This window comes from Eretmochelys imbricata, chromosome 9 (genome assembly GCF_965152235.1).
Source record: "Eretmochelys imbricata isolate rEreImb1 chromosome 9, rEreImb1.hap1, whole genome shotgun sequence".
NCBI classification, from domain to species: Eukaryota; Metazoa; Chordata; order Testudines; family Cheloniidae; genus Eretmochelys; species Eretmochelys imbricata.
Window position 1 is genome coordinate 90,141,025 of NC_135580.1, and position 22,434 is coordinate 90,163,458.

At 42.0% G+C, this 22,434-nt stretch overlaps 1 protein-coding gene across 1 annotated transcript in view; it reads left to right on the top strand.

Moving 5' to 3' along the window:
- Positions 1–1,837: 1,837 nt before the first annotated feature.
- IL1RAPL2 (interleukin 1 receptor accessory protein like 2) overlaps positions 1,838–22,434 on the top strand; it is a 529,699-nt gene continuing 509,102 nt past the window's right edge. The window contains exon 1 of the mRNA XM_077826986.1: positions 1,838–1,919. Coding sequence (XP_077683112.1) covers positions 1,838–1,919 — 82 coding nt within the window. The remainder of the gene's footprint in view (positions 1,920–22,434) is intronic.

The window sequence follows — 22,434 nt, forward strand, 5'->3', positions numbered from 1 at the left end:
CTGAAGAGAGCAAAGTGGAGAAAGCAATTTGCAAAGCTACACTTGAAAGTCATTCTAGCATAACATCATCATTGCAAATTATCCAGCAAAAGATTTGTTCCATTACATTTTTTTTTAACTGTCTCGTCAAGATGGCTCTACTTGTATCAGGATTTGGTACTCCAAGGAGAGGTTAAGAAAACATGAATACTAATTCTTTCATTAACCATTGTGAGACAGCCTTCACTTCTCATAATTCATCACATAGCCTTTTGGTCCTCTAACATGGTAAGCTGGGGGAATCAAAAGGCATAAAGTGCTCAAGGGAAGGTAGAATTTGGGAGAAAGAAGCACTGCATATTTACAGCTATAGTACTGTAGCGAGGGGTGGGGATAGAGTCTTAAAATGAAGTGGTACTTTTGAAATAATAGAATAGCAGCATAATTGCCATTATACAAGAGATTATCCATGGTCCCTTACACTTTCTTCACACGACAGTTAGGCTGGTAGTAAAATTACAAGGGAGAAAAGACATCATGTAATAAACTCAAATTAAAATATGATTTTCAGAGACTCACAGGCTGTGTACACCCTTTTTATATCTTATTATTTAAAAGAACTTTTAGATCTGTGTGCAATAATTCACTGGTCCTCTAGTTGTGGATGCTTTCGAAGGGACAGCGGGCTATCCAGCTGAATATTTTATTTCTCTGTGTGAACTTAAATATTTATTTCCTTTCCCTTTTAGCTTGATGGTTTCACATATTACTGCTCTTACAAAAAATAATTGCCCCTGTGAAATGTCATTCTGCTGTAAGGTGTTGAGTATTTATTCTTTTAATGCCTAATAAATTCTTCATACAGATGATCTAACTAGTGTGTGTTTTTGCTGAGAATAAAGGGCCTGATCCAAAACCTATTGAAGTCAACAGGGGTCTTTGATAAAGTTATGGCTTTCTAGGGTCTTGATTCATGTTTCTCTTTAAGCATGTGAATCAATGGAACTACATGTGTTTAAAGCTAAGTGCATGTTTAGAATTTAATATAGCTATTTTTTATATACACATAAGGGACTGAATTCTACTCTACTGTGCTGTATATTTGCAACCACACTTTCTTGAGTGACTTTGATAAATGAAAGTGGAACTTGCTTCAATAACTATATAAATTAAAACTGGAAATTTTAAACTTGATTTCTCTCCTCTCTAAAGTAGGTAATATAAAGCTGACAGTAAAATTCTCAGGAAAGACTAATTTTATCTCTCTAATAAGAACCCTGAGACTTGCATTCATTGACTTCTAAATTTCATTCACCCGTCTTTAGTTCATTTTATAGGTGAAATCTCGGGAATAGTAATAATTCATTGCAGCAGCTCTTGTAATGTTACCTGTGGGGAAATAAGGTTTCTAAGAGAAATTATGCAAAGAACTGTTCTTAGATCTTGTCATGTAATGTGGGAGATCAAAGTATTTTAAAAGATATCTTTTCTTTGTTGGAGACAACTCTGATTGTGGCCATCAGAATCTCCTGGCTAGAACAGACAAAAATCTAATTGATAATAATAGACATGTACTATTTCAAATAAATAGTTTAACTGTTTCTAAAGGAGAAAAAAGTTTTTGTGTCATTTAAAAAACTTTTGTCTGATACTCTGATAAATTATTTATTTTGAAACGTTGTTTTCCTAGCTCGCCATAATGCCCCAAGCTGCCCCCCAGAAGTCACTAGATTAAGCCATTGCCCCATAATGGTTCTTTGAGAAATGTTCAACTCTAGCTGTTGCTTTTGTTGTAGCAAAGAGCTGTGATTCAGACTTCATGCTCTGTTTGCGTTTCAGCTGTCAATGAAAGTGAAAGATGAAGTCTCCCATTCTCTTGGTTCTTGTGATCTGTACAGTAGTCAGCACAAATTTGAAGTTGGTATCAAAGAGAAATTCCGGTAAGTCTCAGAAAAATGTGATCTTTATTTTATATTTAACAAAGTCTGGCTTCGGCGATCATGTCATAGACCCAATTTTTGTTCTGCATGCATAATCCTTGTTGATCAATTATTTAAGAAGGGTTGTATCCAACACAAACACGTTGTTTAGCATCAATGGAATTTCTGTCTGTGTGTTCATTATATTGAAATGTTTTGATATTAAGCCTGAAGTGATTTACCATGAAAAATGCTGATCTGTCTAGCTTATGAGTATCTTAGGCCTTTTTTGGTCTTTTTTTTTTTTTTAAGGGCCCGGTTCTCAATTACACTAAGGTGCTCACATGTTCTTATGGAAGTATAAAAGGATCTTAAAAGTCAACATGAATTTACATCCACTTTCAGGCTCCTTTACATTCTGGGTGGTGTAAAGGGGCCTAACTGTAAATAAGAACTGGGCCCAAAGTCTATAAAATGTCTTTTTTTTTTTTTTAAATCTTATGTTGGCTCTAGGCCAGCTATCATCTAGTTTGAAAGAAGAGACCATGTAACCCATAGAATTGGCACTGGCACCAAAAGTAACTTCTTGTCCAGAGGGTTATTTTTACCGAGTGTTAAAGACATGATCTGAACCTGCTCTCCTTTCTCAAGCAAAACTTTGACCTCAGAGGGATTCCTTTCTGAGGAGGAAGAGCAGGATTAGGCCTCAAGATCTTGCATACAGTTGTGAATCTTCTGAGATCATAGTAAGTAGGTATGGGATAAAATCGAGCACGTTGTTGAATGTGCAGTATATGCCTTATTCGGTTGATTGTGTCTAAGCTACTTTTTTGTGACCACTGTGTGCCATGCATATGCGTAAGGGCTCTTAATGAGCTGTCTGCCCTCAGTCTTTCAGCTAAGGTATTTAGCCAAAAAGTCATGTGTGAAAACAAATGACTTGGCTGGTGTCTGTTGATTTTCAGTTCAGTCACTACGTTTCCCAGTGAGAAAGGTACGTTTAATTTCTCATTATGGTCTTACACACATTTCTAGAGAGAGAGAGGTTAAGTCTATTTTTTGAATGGACAAATGCTAGGGAGGATTTTTTTTATTTAAAAAAATTGTTTAAAAATAGACTCTTTTTTTAAACAGTATCTTCTCTCTGGGATTTAGGCCAAATGAAATGTAACTTCTATTTAGTAAAACTATCTTACTGTCTTGAATCGTTAGTACATCAAGGGCCAGATCCCACTTCCCTTTGGTCGGCACTCTTGCTGAAGTCAGGTGATTGGGATTTGGCCATAACAAGGAGCTCGATGTGAAGTCTATTGAAAACAATGGAAGCCTTCCCATTGACTACTTTGGCCTGGCCCAAAGCACATGGGGTAGTACGACACTTCCTGTGGTGCTCAGGTTTGTGATGCACTTCCCTACTGTTTGTATTCTTTTAGATGGAATACATGCATTAAAGGTGTTACCACAACCCAGTCACCGTCCAACATCAAACAGTGTTAAACAAAGTTCAAGTTTTGGTATACAGAGACCTCTGCCTGCTTAGCACCGTGGCAAACATGACATTATATGTCCTGTTAACCTTGTGTTAAAGGTGAAGGGAAAAACAGTTAAAGCATTTGAAATGTAAAATATTATGTAACATCATCTTTTGTTCCCTTTCCCTTTAGCTGGGAAAAACTCTTGTGTGACAGGCTCTGAGATGGTATCAAAGATGGTAACTGTCCTGTTTGGGAAAAGAAAAGAAGTTAACTGAGATGGGCTGAAGCCGCTGTTTTGTTAAAGTCCAAACCTGTTTCATCCCAGGTGGTGATTGGGATTCAGTTGGCTGGAGAGAAGTGGCAGTTTTATCTTGGGTCTCTCCCTCTGGCCTGATCAGGATGATGAAGTCCTTGGATCCCAGGAGACGGGGGTGGCAGCCATGATGGTAAAGCTTGCTCCAGTAGCCAATTTTTCTTCTGAAGTCTCTTTCCTTTAGGACTCCAGAAGGAACTGATGGGCAGAATAGCTCATTTCCTCATTATTTTGTCCACTAATTAGGCCTAGTTTCTGACACACCACTTTTGGTTTATTAATTTCTGGTCCCCCATTTTCTTGTTTACTGAGCACGATCTTCATGCAGTCCTGGTGTTATATTAGTAGGCTTCTTTGTTTGGACTAATTAAGTCTGCCTCCCTTTTGTACCGTTTTCCATCAGCATTTGTTATAAGTTATTGTGTGACATCTTAATTTATTCTCACTTTTAATAGTCGAGCTCACAAGTAGGGTAAATTTGTAGGCCCAATTATCGCAACACCATCACCTGCCCTGAGCATGAGGGAGTCTTGTCTCTGCCTGCTGTGGATCAGCTCCCTGCAACTACCAGTCCCTGACAACACAGGCACTGCCTTCTAGGCCTTTTAAGGATTTGCTTTCTCTGTACAGGTTAGCCATATGCCAACTCCAGAGTCCTCCACTGACCACTCACAGAATTACCAGGAACAGTACCCCACAGCTTACTAGTTATACTTTAGAACACAGCTCTGCTGAACGCACAGCACTAAAACTAGTTCTTGTTTTTACTATAAATATATTCTCAAAGAACAGAGATTCAAGTGATCATAATATTGGTCAGAAATAAAATGTCTACATATAAAAACAAACGGCAATACGTTTTCTAGAGACTAAACTTCACTAATAAGGCATTCCCCTATCTCCTACAGGAAAGCTTACTCAAAATTCTTTCCCCAGTGATCTTAACCAGTTTGGTTGAGCCCCCTTCCCATCAGATCAAGTCTGCTGACAGCTTGTCCTCGCAGAGTGAAGGAATACCTAGGGATTCATCTGTACCTCAGATATTAGGATTGCCAACTGTGACTGAAGCTATTCTGGGAGATTTTTTCCCCCAACATGACGTAATGTCATTTTCTTAAAATATCCTATTAAAATCTCCCAGATTGCTTTCAATAATCACCAGGAGATTGATGCCGATTCTGGGAGACTCCAGGCTAATCCTGGAGGGTTGGCAACCGCATCAGATATAGTCTCAAAAATTCATTGTGTTACTCCTAAACAGGATAATTCCTGCTATTTACCTCTTGCTGTTAATTTCCTCTCTTTGAAGACCTCACAATCCTTCATTAGCATTTGGCTCAGATCTATGAGTGGAGGCCTGTTGTGAACCACACAATTCTTAATTTACATGTAAATGGCCAAATGTTACTTGTCTGAAAGAAAACTTGCTTGTCACCTTTGCTGGTGACCAGTCCCTAGACACAGACCTTAAGAACATAATTTTCTGTATGTGTATAACTCCCAACATCCATACATGTGTTCTGCAATGATAGTGATGAGCAGTGTGACACAGGCTTTCGTTAGAGATCTCCCAGGACAGTCTTTGTCTAGTATTTCCATTCTAGTTCACCAAAGGGGATTCCTGTAACCCTTATGCCCTCTGCCAGTTGGCATCTGGAGGTCCCTGGGGCAGGAGATGAGATGAGAAATAGGGTGAAATCCTGCCCCTATTGAAGTCAATGGGAACTTCACCATTGAATTCAAAAGGGCCAGGATTTTACCCATGATCTGTGGGAGTTGGCAGTATTATGACCTGCTGTGTGGTATCAATAGAACCTGGATGAGTAAATACAGAGAATGATATTGGCAGTTCCTTTCTTTAAAAGTATACAGGGGTTATAGCTGATCACAAATTGAATATGCCAACAGTGCAAAGGCGTTGTGAAAATATTGTTTTGGGATGTGTTAACAGGAATGTCCTATATAAGACATAGGAGGTAACTGTTAAGCTTTACTCAGGACTGATAAGGCCTCCGCTGAGATTCTGTGTCCAGTTCTGGGCACTGCACTTTTAGAAGTGAACAGACTGGAGAGAGGACAGCAACAAAAATGCCAAAGGTTTAGAAAACATGCCCTGTGAGGAAAGGTTGACAGAACTGGGCATGTTTAGTCTAGAGAAGAGAAGGCTGAGGAGGGACCTGGTAAGTCTTTTAATATATAAAGGGTGGTGGCTGTTAAAGAGGACAGTGTTTAAAAATTGTTCTCCATGTCCACTTGGGTAGGACAACAAGTAATTGGCATAGTTTGCAGCAAAGGAGATTTAAAGCTGGATATGACGGGGGAGAGGCTTTCTAACTATAACGATAGTTACACAGTGGAACAGGTTACCTAGGAAGGTTGTGGAATCCCCATCATTAGAGGTTTAAGAACGGGTTAGACAAACAGCTGTCTGGGATGGTCTAGGTCAGGGGTTGGCAACCTTGCAGAAGTGGTGTGCTGAGTCTTCATTTATTCACTTTAATTTAAGGTTTCGCGTGCCAATAATACATTTTAACGTTTTTTAGAAGGGTTTCAGAGTAACAGCCGTGTTAGTCTGTATTCGCAAAAAGAAAAGGAGTACTTGTGGCACCTTAGAGACTAACCAATTTATTTGAGCATGAGCTTTCGTGAGCTACAGCTCACTTCATCAGATACATACCGTGGAAACTGCAGCAGGACAGGCCTAACAAAGAAAATAACAGAACGCCACTAGCCGTCACCTTCAGCCCCCAACTAAAACCCCTCCAACGCATTATTAAGGACCTACAACCTATCCTAAAGGATGACCCAACACTCTCACAAATCTTGGGAGACAGGCCAGTCCTTGCCTACAGACAGCCCCGCAACCTGAAGCAAATACTCACCAACATCCACATACCACACAACAGAACCACTAACCCAGGAACTTATCCTTGCAACAAAGCCCGTTGCCAATTGTGCCCACATATCTATTCAGGGGACACCATCACAGGGCCTAATAACATCAGCCACACTATCAGAGGCTCGTTCACCTGCACATCCACCAATGTGATTTATGCCATCATGTGCCAGCAATGCCCCTCTGCCATGTACATTGGTCAAACTGGACAGTCTCTACGTAAAAGAATAAATGGACACAAATCAGATGTCAAGAATTATAACATTCATAAACCAGTCGGAGAACACTTCAATCTCTCTGGTCACGCAATCACAGACATGAAGGTCGCTATCTTAAAACAAAAAAACTTCAAATCCAGACTCCAGCGAGAAACTGCTGAATTGGAATTCATTTGCAAATTGGATACTATTAATTTAGGCTTAAATAGAGACTGGGAGTGGCTAAGTCATTATGCAAGGTAGCCTATTTCCTCTTGTTTTTTCCTCCCCCCCCCCCCCCCAGATGTTCTGGTTTAACTTGGATTTAAACTTGGAGAGTGGTCAGTTTGGACGAGCTATTACCAGCAGGAGAGTGAGTCTGTGTGTGTATGGGGGTGGATTTTTGGAGGGGGGTGAGGGAGTGAGAGAACCTGGATTTGTGCAGGAAATGGCCTAACTTCATTATCATGCACATTGTGTAAAGAGTTGTCACTTTGGATGGGCTATCACCAGCAGGAGAGTGAATTTGTGGGGGGGGGGGAGGGTGAGAAAACCTGGATTTGTGCTGGAAATGGCCTAACCTGACGATTACTTTAGATAAGCTATTACCAGCAGGACAGTGGGGTGGGAGGAGGTATTGTTTCATATTCTCTGTGTATATATAAAGTCTGCTGCAGTTTCCACGGTATGTATCTGATGAAGTGAGCTGTAGCTCACGAAAGCTCATGCTCAAATAAATTGGTTAGTCTCTAAGGTGCCACAAGTACTCCTTTTCGTTTTTTAGAAGGTCTCTCTCTATAAGTCTATATATTACATAACTAAACTATTGTCGTATGTAAACAAGGGTTTCAAAATGTTTAAGAAGCTTCATTTAAAATTAAATTAAAATGCTGATCTTACGCCGCCGGCCTGCTTAGCCCGTTGCCAGCCTGGGGTTCCGTTCACCTAGGCCGGGAGCAGGCTGAGTGGGACCTGCGGCTGGGACCCCGGCTGGCAAGGGGCTGGCAGCCAGAAGCCCAGACCGGCAGCGGGCTGAGTGCAGCCAGCAGCTGGGACGGCAGACTAAGCAGTGGGCTAAGCGGCTCAGCCCGCTGCCGGTCTGGGGTTCCGTCCGCCAGCTCCTCCCAGCCAGGGTCCCGGCTGCTGGCCCTGCTTAGCCCGCTGCCGGTCTGCAGTCCCGACCCTGTCCATATAGAGTATGTACCTACCTTCTCCCTGATTCTAGCCCATTCTCTTTCTCTCTCTGCACTGAGATGAGGGTGGGAGTGACTGAGCACAGGGCTGGGGGTGAAGGAGCAGGCTGGGGGTTGGGGTGCAGGGTCTGGCCAGGAGCTAGAATGACGGAGGGGGCTCAGCATTGGGGCAGGAGGTTTGGGTGTGGAGTGCTTACCTGGGCAGCTCCCATTTGGTGCGAGGGGTGCAGGTGGGAATGTTGGGGTGTGTATGTGTGTGCAGGAACTCCCGTTTGGTGCTCAGGGTGGGAGGGGGGATGTGAGGGGTGCAAGAGTCAGGGCATTGGGTGTGGGGGGGCTGGGTACGTGAGGAGGGTGCAGGAGTCAGGGCAGGGGGCTGGGTATGTGAGGAGGGTGCCGGAGTCAGGGCTGGAGTGTGTGTGAGAAGGGTGCAGGGGTCAGAGCAGCGGGCTGGGGTGTGTGTGGGGGTGCAGAGGTCAGGGCAGAGGGCTGGGGGTGTGGGCTGGGGTCATGGGGGTGCTCCCAGCCCCCTGCTGTGAGCGGCTCATGGCACGGGGCTGGAGGGGATATGCCCTGATTCCACCCCCTTCCCCAAGGTCCCCGGAGCAGAGAGCACGAGCGAGCTGCTGCTCTGCTTTTCCCTCTCCCCCTCCTCCCTCTCCCCCTCCGTAGCAAGGGCCATCAGCTGATCGGCTGCAGGGAGGGAGAGAAGGAGGGGCAGGAACCCAGCACGCTGGGGGAAGAGGCAGGGGGAGGGGGAAGCTTGCCTGCCCTGCAAGGAGAGAGCCGGGGGTGGAAAAAAGCGGGCCAGGCCGGGCAGGATTTTTAGTGGCATGCTGCTGTCTGTCCGGGTCTGGCAGACAGTAGCGTGCCATTAAAAATGGGCTTGCGTGCCATCTTTGGCATGCGTGCTGTAGGTTGCCGACCCCTGGTCTAGGTATACGTGGTCCTGCTTCAGTGCAGAAGGTGGACTGGATGACCTCTTGAGGTCCCTTCTAGCCCTACATTTCTACAGCGTCTATGAAACCTAAAATATATGTAGGTATAGTGTCTTCCAGCTGATAGTGTACCACTAGCTATATTTTAGTACATTGATCTTTGCTGCTTTCTTTGACTTACCTTGCAAAATGTCTTGAGTTATTGGCAATTTTTGTCTATCTCAATTCAGGTTGAATACCAGTAGGGGAAAAAACCCTTTAATATATTAGACTGCCTACTGCTAAATTTAACCTACTGGAGTAAATTTCTCATCTGGGTGGGCCAATGTATGCCAAGCATAAGATGAAAGAGAAAATGGATTTAAGACCAAAATATATAGTGTCCCTTTGTAAAGACATGAATATATGTGGCTAGCTTTCTACTTTCTATATGCATTCTTTCTTTTACGTACCCTATGATTTTTAGGCTGCTATGTGGAGCAGAACATTGATTTTTTTTTTCTCTCTCAATGTATGTGAGAAATGCACTTTCTGTGATTGAAGTATTTGAAGCATAATTGATAACTTTACCCTTTCTGAAAAGGTCCTTTACATTGGAAGAACTACCTTTTGATTGCTTGACTGCATGCAGGGGGCTTCACTGAATGTCGTGTCAGTCCGAATACATTGCATGAAGGAAAGAACATCAGAGAAGCTGCAATTCTTATTATTTATATTACAGTAATGCCTAGGAGTGCTACTCATGGACTGGGACCCCATTGTGCTAGGTGCTGTATAAACACAAAACAAAAAGACAGTCAAGAAGCTTACAACCCACGTATAAGATCAGGGACGACAGACAGATAGACAGCGAGGGGAGTGCAGGGAAACATGATACTGGTCAACTTGACAGGTTGTAGTCTCAGCAGAAAACAGATTAACTATTGTCAAGTTAAATGGTTCAAGGCTTAGATTCTGTTGTCTGAATAGGTTTGGCTGAATCATTACTGGAATTGTGTCTAGGAAGCGACATAGTTTTAGATTTTTGGCTCAGAACTAATCCTGAGAACTACAAAATCCTATATTTTAACACCCTTGAACTTCTAAGTGTCTTAAATCCCCATATCAGTGTTGCTGCGTGAGTCCATCTCTGGCTAGTATGGTATTGGTATTGGCCCATAGAATTTGAATACATTTTTGTTTGTAGGAAATATTTCAGTGAAATTCTTATCTTTTGAGAACCCTGAAACAATTTTACATAGTACAGAGTGCAAAGAGATTGTTGTGTGGGCCACCTCCCCTGCCATTCGTGACTTATACAGTGGATGGGATTTTTGAAAGTGGCTTAAAATAATTGCAAGACCCATTTGGTATCCCTTTGGCAATTTAAAACTATTGTGTACATGAAAGTGAAGGCCAAACTTTCTGAAAGTTCTAGTGGATTTGCAGACCTCATCATGGGGCTTGATTTCTAGAGGGGGCAGGTGCTTAACACTTTCTGAACAACAGGCCCTCTTAAGGGGTCTCAGATTGGGCACCCAACACCATGATAGCTTTTGAAATGTAGATCCAAGAATTTGTGTCCTCTTAGCCAAAGCTGGCCTTTGGGATCCTGCAACGCCCCTGGCTACCGGCTCCACTGAATTTGGAGGACCAAGAAATGTCCAGGAGAACCTCAGCTTTCACTCACATATTATATAAAATGGAGCTTTTTTTGAAGAGAGTAACGTAAGCAATGCCAACTGATCCCTATGGATGAAAATGTGTCACTTGCTCTTTCCTGAAAGATCACCGGTAATCCACAGCCCCCTCTCAGCCACCCAGGATTTTGCTTTCACAGCCCTGGCACAAAATGCTTTAAGCTGTCATCAGTGCTTAAAAGCTGTGTCCTTTTCGCAGAGAGTTAATCACTTTGTCTATTTCACTTCTTGTTTCCCTGCTGCCTCCCATCTGTTCAGCTTCTATCAGTTTGAATGGAGGAAGAGGAGCTAGCACCATGTGATCAGTTAATCCTCCATGGGCCACCAGCAATTAATCTGTGAAGCACCAGTAGTCCATGCACCTTATTAAGGGAAACTCTGTCATGGTTCTCTCTCCTCTAGAGAGGAAGCAGCATTACAGATATAGCACTAGCCAGGTGACAGCTGGCAACATTGAGTTGCATATAGAAAAGACCAGAGCAAATAGCAACATTTGTTGAAGGGTTAGCTACCTTGATCTCATATGGTTGAAATACTGAACTTTGGTAAAAATTGGAGCCTGTTTAAATATTGCACTTGGTTAAAATTAACTAGTTTATGATGAAAACATTTAAAATATTGAACAGATTTAGGAACGAAAGCCTAGCCCCTTCCCAAAAGAAGCGCTAGAGTAGGAAACAGATAAAGAAAAGTGAACACACACCATTCCAGGGTGAAGTGAAAAGCCAACATAGGATCTTGGAGGGAATCAAAATAAGAAAAATGTGGAATAGAAATGTATATTAACTTCTGAGTTAAAAGTCAAGACACTCCCACTTCCTTGTCTTGTTTCTGTCTTGCAGCAGATATGTAATGTCAGCTGTTAGGTATTAAACAGACTGCCAAGCTTCAGAAAGGTGGCTGTTTCTGGTAGTAATGTATAAAGCACTGTTGGGCATGCACAGTATTTGACGGTTGGCGGAATATATCGGACAAAGAAAGGGGCCTTTGCCCTGGGAAGCTTACAAATTCAAGGCCTGATACAGAATCCACTAAAGTTAATGGAAAGACTCCCACTGACTTCATAAAGTCCAAAAGGGACCATGATGATCCTCTAATCTGATCGTCCAGCCTAGTTTCAGTTTCTAGCCATTGGATCTTGTTGTGCCTTTGTCTTCTAAGTGAGCTTTGGATCAGCCTTATGGTCTCAATTTTGCACAGAACTTAGACATAGGAGGAGTTTCATTGACACAAGTGGGTCTTCTCACATGCCTAAGTACCTTGCTGACCAGAGCCTAAACACACAAGAGGGCACAATATTATGAAAATGAGGGATTTGGTGTCATAGTATAGGAGGAAGGAGAATGTGGAGAGGTGCCTCGGGAAAGTTTTGGAACAAATAGGTTTTGGGGAGCTTTTTGAAGGAGTGGAAGAAGGGGGCTTTAGACATCAATTTGAAATCTTTCTTGAATAAGAAGTGGAGTAAAAGGAGTGGAAATGTCCAGAGGCCCCAGTGGGCCTGTGGGAACAGTCAGGGGACTTGGGCTGGGATATACAGAAGGTGGGTGCAGACACCAGAGTGCCTGGGAAGCAACCATTTAAAAACTGAATTTAATAGGGAAGCAAAAGGGATGTCCCAAGCAAGGCAAGATTCAGGGAGGGTGTCTGCAGGGCAGCCATGAAGATGATTTAATCCATTTTCCAGGACACAGTGAATACTTATGGCTTGGTTTATGAATATTATGACAATCACTGGACCATAGCAACACTCTAGCAGATGGCCTATAACACAATTTTTATACTTTCAAAATAAGTGTATTTTGTTGCAAAGGACAATGGATGTGAAAAGGCTGATTTCTTATCTCTGATAACATTTAAATCCACTAGTAATGATCTGGTTTTCTGTTGCTAATTTATATGGACTGTACACATCACATTATCTGTTCTTAGTGTCAATATAAACTCCTTCTGGACCTTCCTAACAATGCACCAACTGTTAAAAAAACAAACATCTTGCCCCTTCACTGGAGTTCTTCATGTTGCATTGTGAATGCTATCAACTTCATTCAAACCATCACTTCCTTTTGAGCTGCCCTTGTGTAACTAGTTTATTTAATACTTTACTCGCAGTTATTGAATAATTGAGTTCCGCACAGTAGCATTTTGTGTATGAGTGAATAGACAGACCTGAAGAAAGGCAAAAGCACTTATTTAACAGGGTAGACTTCTTCCTGAATTCACCTTACCCGCTTTCTCTGCGGGAGTAGGCTATTGCTAGTGGGCTGAATCCTGCTCAGGAGACCACTTATCTCAGTAGGATTTGGCTGTTCATTCATAAGCAACTCTGGCCTAAAACTGACTTGCTAGTTGAAAACAAATTTCAACCATCAAGGCATGAACCAAACTGAACTTAACCTGCCACATAATCTTACTGAGGGGTAATTTTCACCCTCTTGCCTCTAAAAATCCCCTCTCCCAAACATGCACCTGTTATGGGTGCAATTCTGGCCCCACGGAAGTGAATGGGAGTTTTGCCAACTGACTTTAGTGGGGCCAGGACTTCACTCAGGGTTTGTAGCAATCATAGTTGGTCTAAACTGAGGGTTGGATCCTGCCACCTTTACTCAGGTGAGTAAATCGTGTTTGGTCAAGTAGTTTTTATTATCTGATTTTTTTTTCTTCGTAAGTAGGGACAATGTATATGACTAAGGAATTGAGTCTTCATTCTTTAATGTAAACTCTTCAGGGCAGGTATTGTGTACCTTTGTGTATGGAAAGTACTAAGATGCTCATACTGCTTTACTAATGTTTACATTAGAGCTTTTATTCAAAAAAGGAAGCTAGTCGGCATTCACAGAAGACTGTGAGTTTCTAGGTCTGCCCCTAAAAAGAACAGGAGTATTTGTGGCACCTCCTGTTCTTTTTGCGGATACAGACTAACACGGCTGCTACTCTGAAATAGGTCTGCCTCTGACTTCTTGTATGATCTGAATTGTGTAAGCCCAAATTTTCAAAAGTGGCTATTAATTTTGGTTCCCCAATTTGAGATGAATAGTATCTGGCTGAGCACATCTCTTGAGCCAGGTCTTAGGGCATTATAGTACCTGGAAAGATAGTGTAACAAATTATTATAGAATCCATTTGTAAGCACCTAGATGATCGTAAGATTATATAGAATACCCATCATAGATTTGTTAAAAGCAAATCTTGCCAAACCAACCCAATTTCCTTCTTTGACAAGGTTACTGGCTTACTGGATGGTGGGTGAGGGAGAAGCAGTAGACAGGATATACCTTGATTTTTTTTTCTTTTTTAGAAAGGCTTTTGACACAGACCCACATAATATTCTCAAAGACAATTAGGGAAATATGGTTTTGGTGAAATTACTATGGGGTGTCAAGCATCAGAGGGGTAGCCGTGTTAGTCTGGATCTGTAAAAGTGGCAAAGAGTCCTGTGGCACCTCATAGACTAACAGACGTATTGGAGCATAAGCTTTTGTGGGTGAATACCCACTTCATCGGATGCACATACGTCTGTTAGTCTATAAGGTGCCACAGGACTCTTTGCCGCTTTTACTATGAGGTGGGTGCACAGCTATCACTGGTTTTCTGTCAAAATGGGAGGACCTATGTAGTGGGATCCTGTAAAGATCAGTAGTGGGTCCAGTTCTAGTCAATATTTTCATAAATGACACGGATAATGTTGTGGAGAGTGCTTATAAATTTTCAGATGACCCCAAGGTTGGAGGAGAGGGGGGGCCTTGCAAGCACTTTAGAGGACAGGATTAGAAGTCAAAAAGACCTTGACAAATTGGGTAACTGGTCTGAAATCAACCAGATGAAATTCAACAAAGACAAGTGTGAACCTACTTCACTTAGGAAGGAAAAATCAAATGAGGAATAACTGGCTAGGGGGTAGAACTGCTGAAAAGGATACAGTGGTTATAGTGGATCACAGCTCAATATGGGGCAACAATGTGATGCTATTAAAAAAAAGGCTAATATCATTCTGGGGTGCATTAAGAAGAGTGTCACATGTAAGACACAGGAAGTAATTGTCCCACTCTACTTGGCACTGGGTCAGGCCTCATCTAGAGTACTGTGTTCAGTTCTGAGCCACGCATTTTAGGAGAGATGTGGACAAATTGTTGAGAGTCCAGAGGAGAGCAACAAAAATAAGTTTAGAAAACATAACACATGAGGAAAGGTTTTTTTTAAAAAAAACCTGGACATGTTTGGTCTTGAGTAAGACTGGAGGGGGAGGTCTGATAAGTCTTCAAATATGTTAAGGGCTATTATAAAGAGGATAGTATAGGTAGGACAAGAATTGTAATGGGCTTAATCTGCAGCAAGGGAGATTTAGGTTAGATATTAGGAAAAACTAAGCTCAAGAATAGGCTTCCAAGGGAGGTTCTGGAATCTCCATCATTGGAGGTTTTCTTAAGGACATGTTGGACAAACACCAGTCAGGGATGGTCTAGATTTGCTTGCCCCTGTCTCAGCCAGAGGGCTGGACTTGACCTCCCAAGGTCTCTTCTAGCTCTACATATCAGTGATTCAGCAGGACTGGAGAACCAATAACTCTTTGAAGAGCTCTAGGTACTGCCATTATGAATTAAATACAAGACTGAGCATAAAATTTCTGTCCATGGAATTTAAAGATTTAGGTTCTGTTTGTTGCTGTGAAAAATCACATTTACCATGCAAAGTGCACTGCAGACAGGAAATTTGATTTAAAAAGTTGTAAGCGATGAATGCCCACAATTGCTGCCTCAGATGCTCCCTTGTCTTTACATGGAGTCTGTAATGAAATCTATTATTGGCTGCAGTTTAAAAACAATAAATGCTAACATTAGGGGGGGAAGAGAGGAGGAGTGTGTGAAGTGGCTACAGGAGATTGTGATAAAATAGAGAAATATGATAATTTGGTTTCTCCCCCCGGGTAGTTGAAGTAAGTTCTTTGAACTAATTATAATAAAGAAAAGCTTAAAATTTCACTCCAACTCTGATGAAGGGCTGGTTTAAATATTTTCCAGTTGTTGACTTGTGACAAAGGGAAGTGATTCTTTTCATACTTTGTGCAAGGGCTGGTATATAGACCTGCGTGGTATTCTCCTATTATGGTATCAGCTACTACTTGCTAAAGTAGACATAATTGCCTGTCTATGAGCTGAAAGCTAAATTGATCCAAGAAGCAATGTCACCCTTAGGGGAGTATGTTTATCATTTTATTATCTCACCTTTCAAAACCAATCAATCCTTCCCTATGCTGAGCATGATTAGTACTTGTAATCTGCTGGGAGGAAGATACATAGTACACTGGAGATAGGCCAGAGTGGAATTTGCGGTCAAAGATTTGTGTTTATTTTCAGACGGTGGTTGATCCACCATTCCTTTATTAGTGTGGGGGAGGGGGTCTGTGAGTAGTGGGTGAAAGTCACATGCATATTTTGCTGTTACTGTGAAACAAAACTAGAGAGCCTTCCATCATGGTGATGAATGTGACACATACTAGAAAACTTAAGACCTTTGCTGTGTCCTCATCTCTTGATGTGAGACCTGAACAAAATCCCTTCAGGATTTAGTTTGGGAACTGAATACAGCAGCTCACTACTTCAACGTTTGGAACCGTCCCATGCCTTCCACTTAACTCAATGTCACACTCCAGCAAGTACTTCTTACTTATTCTCCAGTGATGCTCTCTGCCGAAGGGCCACTGTTGGGCATGGATGTTCCAATTGCACTGGCCTTTTCTTACATAGAATCATAGAATATCAGGGTTGGAAGGGACCTCAGGAGGTCATCTAGTCCAACCCCCTGCTCAAAGCAGGACCAATCCCCCAATTTTTGCCCTGGATCCCAAATGGCCCCCTCAAGGATTGAACTCACAACCCTGGGTTTAGCAGGTCAATGCTCAAACGACTGAGCTGTCCCTCCACCCAGCTGTTCTCTCTATATCTTCACATATGACAATTTGCTATGCTTCAAACTTCTTATGTGACCCTCAGTGAGTCATTGAGGGTACATCTATGCAGCAAGAGCTGTGCATAGCTAGTTCAAGAGGCTAAGCTTGAATCCAGCTAGCAGGTAACAATAGCAGTGAAGGCCCTGTGAACGTGCTCAGCTCACTAGTCTGCTCTGAAGCTCGGGCTGTGCTGTCTTTGCTGCTATTGTTACCTGTCCTAGCTGGATTCAAGCTAGCTTGGGCAAGCTAGCCCATGCACAGCCTTTGCTGTGTAGACTTACCTTGAGGGCCAGATTTCTTTGAAAGTATTTAGGTGCCTAAAGATGATGTGGATAGGCACCTAGGTGCTTTTGAAAATGTCTGAATCTCTAGGCATCAGCTATCCCATTTATAAAATGGAATAATAGAGTGAGACCTTTATTAAGTGTCCTAGGCAGCTAGCCTAAAGCAGGGGTCTGATGGGACAAAAATAAGGAGCAGTTTTTGCCCACGTTATGCTCATGATCCAAGATCCACCAGCTCATTACTCCAAAATGATTTGCTATTCCAAGTAGATGATGCGGTCCTTCATAATAGGATCGATCCTGTTCTTTCTTAAGTATCAGCAGTGAAATAGTGAAAAATGTGGATTTTAAGTTGTTTTGGCAGAGTTCTATGACTCTTCTAATGTGGTGGATTTTTTTTTTGAATACTAAACCACCAGACCATAATTATACCCAGATCTTGTCTGTGTCTGGGGCAGATCAATGTTTCAGCATCAAATGATTTCATACACTTTTTTTTTTAAATGAAAGTAATTGGCAAGTATATTATGGAAAGGCAAATATTTTGTGTATTCAGTTTTCTCCTAATAAAATGCTTGGCATCAAGAGTGTGACTTCTAGCTCCTCTCTGTAAGCTTTATTGCTATTCTTATCAATGCTAAGTGCTTATATAGTTCTTAAGCTTTTACAGATGAGAATTTATTTATTTATTTATTTTTAAAACAAAGGCCAGCATCATTTTTCCAATTTTACAGATGGGGGAAACAAAGGTAGAGGGAGGTGAAGTGACTTGTCCAAGATCATCTAGCAATCCAGCTGCAGGTTGGGGAGAAGAAGCTAGATCCCCGGAGTCCCCATCAAGTGGGCTAACCACGAGGCATACTGCTCTCCATTGAAAGAGCTCCATGTTGTAGGATATCTCACAGGGAAGTTCTGAGGCTAAATTGGTGAGTGTGTGGAAAGTGCTTTGAATCCTCAGATGAGGGTGGTAGAGAAGTAAAAGTAATAGCAATTATTTTGGCTTTATTATGAAAAATAGAACGTAGCTCTGCATGGCCCAGGGAGGCTGGTTGTAATATGTCTGCCATGGCATAGCAGTTGGCCTTCTAGATACTTTGCTGTGAATGTCTCAAGTCTTGTTTGATACATAAAACAACAGTGTCACTGCAACCTAGCTTTGAATTTAAAAGGTGGCCTGGGGAGGAAAGTTGTGTGTGTTTGAATGCATTGAAAAAATGCATTTGATTTACCTGAGGGACTGACTGAATTGCTCCTTAAGAACCACCCAGTCTCTTGGGCAGGTACATTTTTTTTAAAAAAAAAAGTACGTGACTTACCCTAGAGATCAAGAGTGTCTTCCGGGGCTCTCTGGTAAATACTCATTTCATAGACTGCAACAACTCCACTTTCTAGGCTGCTGAATAAATGTGGATCGAGCTAGACTTAATTTTTTGCTTTTTGCAAAGCCAACAACCTTTTCATTTCCTCCTCCTCCTCCTCCACTCAAATGTTAGTATGCAAATAGTCTTGAATGGCCCTCTCCAAGGGCACTTCGGTGTTTGTGTAAGTTCGTGTTCTTTTTAACGGCATATTAATCCCTTCCTCTTGTTGTTCAAATATATGTAGTCAGAGTTCAAGAGCTCTCTGTGAAATGTGCATTGGAAATGTGCCACTGTGTTAAAAGGGGTGGAATGCTACCCCCATCTACTTCTAGTGTGGTACTGGGAATAGGGCACTACGTTGGGGTTGGGAAACCTGGGTTCTAGTCCTAGCTCCGCCATTGACCTTCTGTGTGACCTTGGGCAAGTCACTTTCCCTCTTTATGCCGCTTTTTCCCTTCCACTCTCTATTTGGTCTGTGAGCTCTTTGGTCTGTAAGCTGTGTGTTACATACACAGTGCCTAGCACTTCTTGGTTGGGACTCGAGGCTACTGTAATACATTAGTGCTTGTATAAATAGCTGCTCCCTTCATGGGACTTCAGCTTAGAAACTCAGTCCAAACCTCTTTAGTTACTTTCACTGTTTGCTATGTTCAGGCACTCTGCGCCTCCAGGTTTTGGATAGATCTGGATGGGATAATAACCATGGTAATAACTTGAGGCTATTTTTACAGCGTCTCCAGTCCAGCAGAAAACACTAAAATCTACTCATCTTCTGACTCCTTGCATGACCTTGCGACACTTTATGCCCAATTTTACAAAGCTAAAGAGGTTCATACAATTTGGATATGATTCAGAGAAGTATCTGAAAATATAGCTAGAAAACAGGATGAGTACTACAAATGACACTTGGGATGTTATGTCCGCATTCAATGCGACATCTCTATTTATAGGCAAACCAATGGACTAAACTGGAAACCATGTTTGGGGTGGGGCTTTTTAGTGTCATTGGAGCAGTCTGGAAGCTAAAGTTTTTTGGCTGATTTTTCTAATATAGGTCAGCATAAGTTTTATTAATAATGACTTTGCAACCTATTACTTACAGCATTATGCTTTTTTCATCTGGGCTGGGGTGAGTCAATCTGCTCTCTACTGCTCAGAGTTATCTGCACATGTTAAGCATGTTGCTGACTTAGGGAAGGAGAGAGAAACCTGAATGTAGTCACCTGGGTTGCTAGGCTCCTGGGGATCATGGTCCTTCATAAACATGAAATAAATAAATAAAAATGCAAACTATTGAGAGAGGGTCCCTATCAAAGTCCCCATTTAAATATGCCTGTGAATGAGATGTTCCATCTATTGTTATGCAGGAAGAGATGACGTATTGGAGGCTTGCTTAGTCCTAGGGGGACTGGAGATCTGATATGAACTGCTGGCTCTCCAGCATGTATTTAGAGTTATCTGTAGAACATGAAGATTAAAACGTGACCTGAGATCAAAGCTGCCCAGATGTAGAGCTGGGCAATTTTTTTTAACAAATAGGAAATGCGCCAAAAAAATGCATTCCCCCCTCCCCCCCCCCGCCCGGCATTAAAACTATTCATGAATTTGGGTAGAATATGGCAAATGGTTTCAGCTGTGAAAGATCTGGAAAATATTTTTCAACCATTTTGAAGGTGCTCGAAGCTCCATTTTCACAATGAAATGTCAGGTCGAAATGGTATTTGCAATGTTTCATTTGACCCAAACAAAGTTTCTAAAGCTTTTTGTTTCAATTTTTCAGCCTAAAAACTTCCAGTTTTGGCTCAAAGCAAGCACATCCTCTTTGTTTGGCTTGGCTATAGATCCACAAAATGAAGTATTTGCTCAGTGCTACTCAGATGCCCATGGCAATGAGGGTCAAGATAGTACTTGGGTGGGTGGATAGACATCCTATTGGTATTAACTGGGAAAATGGAAATACTACATTCCCAAGTACCATGAAGGGGCAAAGACTTTGTTGCTGGATTTTTATCTCCAGAGAGAATGAAGCGATGGGGATTTGCCCAAACTTGTCTGTCCAGGGTGCAGGATGGCCACCAGAACAAAATGTTAATATAAAATCCTGTGCCAGCAAGAGTGAATTTAGGATCATCCTCAAGGCCTCTTTAAATGGGTTTCTCTAAAGTGTCTCCTCATAGCAAAGATCTGTCCATGACTTTGTTACAGGAAGTGGGTGATAACAACCCTACTCTTTTAATGCACATGTTGCTGAACATGATGGTGGGGGTGCAGTGGAAGAGGTCTATATAGTAGAATGTTTCATTGCTCTTACCCATAAAAAAACAACAACAACAAAAAACCCAGATCTCCTTTAATGGTTTTGTTCACCTGAAGGTTGTGCATTCTCATCAACATAATTACTAGGATAATTTAGTACTTGTGCTGTGCTTTACTACTATGCTTTCCAATAGGGAGCTTTAAAAGGTAGTTTTGGTCTTACATTTTTTAAGATTGTTAGGAAAATATTTTTAGAGGCAGCAGACTTCTATTTTTTGCATCAACTAATAGTCCCTTAAGGATCTACTCTTAAAACAGCATTAATCTGTCAGGGAGGAGGATGGCAGAGCAGTCAGTCACTGTGTTATCATAGTGAGAATCCAGTGCTTCATTGGGACTCAGAGTTCCAAGGCAAAGTTCTCCAGCTAGGAAGCTTTCTCGGGCTAGTAGTGATCAGTTTCAAATTTTCCAAGTGAGGCCCCTCTCTCTGTGCGGAAGCTCTATGCAAGCAGTTTCTCACACGCTGTACTGTGTGTGTGCTAATGCTATAATTTACATATGGCGACCTAATTTGTGCAGGCAATTAGGAACAAGCTGGCTTTGTGTGTGTCCAGATTGACTGGAGATAATCAGAAAGGTATTGCTGGCTCTTCCAACCCATGTGGCATTTGGGGAAGGGTGCTACTGGGCCAAGTGCCCCAAATCCTCTCACTGGTACAGTCTTGATCTGGAGGAGTGTGGGACAAAATTGGGGATCTGGTTGTTCCACTGTTTCCTCCCACTCCAGCCTGTTGTCCTTGCTGTTGCTATTCAGCAGCCTTTGCCTTCTTAGAGAAGAAAAAAGCTAGTGGTGAAGCTCCTGACCCATGTGGCCTCCTAGAGCCCTGACACCCCACAGTGATTTTTTTGGTTCTGATCCAATCTGTGAAACTGAATCCCAGCCTGGATCATGCCACAATCCCTTTTTTCTTAGGATGAGATTCACGAGCACCAACTACAGCAAGTTTCAACACCATGTAAGAAGGGCTCATTCATTGTTTAGAAATTAAGCAGTCTCCATCTGACTAATCAGTGTTAGATGACTGGTCATCTTCAACAGACACGGTAGCTCGTTAGTAGAATATACACAGATGGTAATGTGCTCAAAGGTATTTGAAATATATGGGCACAGAGCTCTATTAATAAGGCGGACCTATCCTTACTTTTCATGACAGAGTTCACTGTTCTTGCTGCTGTCTGTACTAGAATTTGGTAAATAAATGTATGAAAATACCTTTACCAAATCATATTTACAATTTTCACATTTCCATGCTGATAAGATTATGATAAATACTTGAAATTTACTGTTCCTGGAAAGGAGAGTAGAGAGAAAATGGACTCATAACTATTTTATTTATTCAGTAACTAGTTTACCCATATCTAATTGCCCTGAGGGAGAGACTTATTCAAAGCTTAACACAATAGTGGTTCCTTGGAATAATGTTTTTTGGTCTTTCTTTTTTCATTAGATGCTTTTATGTATAAAATTTATTTGGAGCAGGACGCTTTCACTGCTGAAAGGCTGGCTTTCTTCAGCAAATGTTACTCTTACCACTGGTTGCCAGTTACTCTTCTGTACAGGCATATAGGGTAATGGAGCACAAAGCATTTTCTAATTCCCTGGTCCTGCGTACTGACAGTGAGAGGAGTTATCCTCTGCAGAGCTGCTGTTCCCCCGCTCCTGAGCAGATGCATTGGAAGTGTGTATAGTTTTGACTCCACCCCCACCAAGCTGGCCAGCATAGTCCTCTGCTCCTGGACCAATAGCTCATATCTTTCTCCCATCTCCCCCAGAGCAAGACTGAGAACCAGAGGCCATATTGTGTCTGCCCTTTCCCTGAAGCAAATTTTTTGTTAATCTTGCCCTTAACTGTTTTTGTTGTCCCATGTGGAGCACTGAAGGGACCAGTTTGCCAGTAGAATGTGTCCTCCGCCAGAAAAATTGCATTCTCCTTGGTACT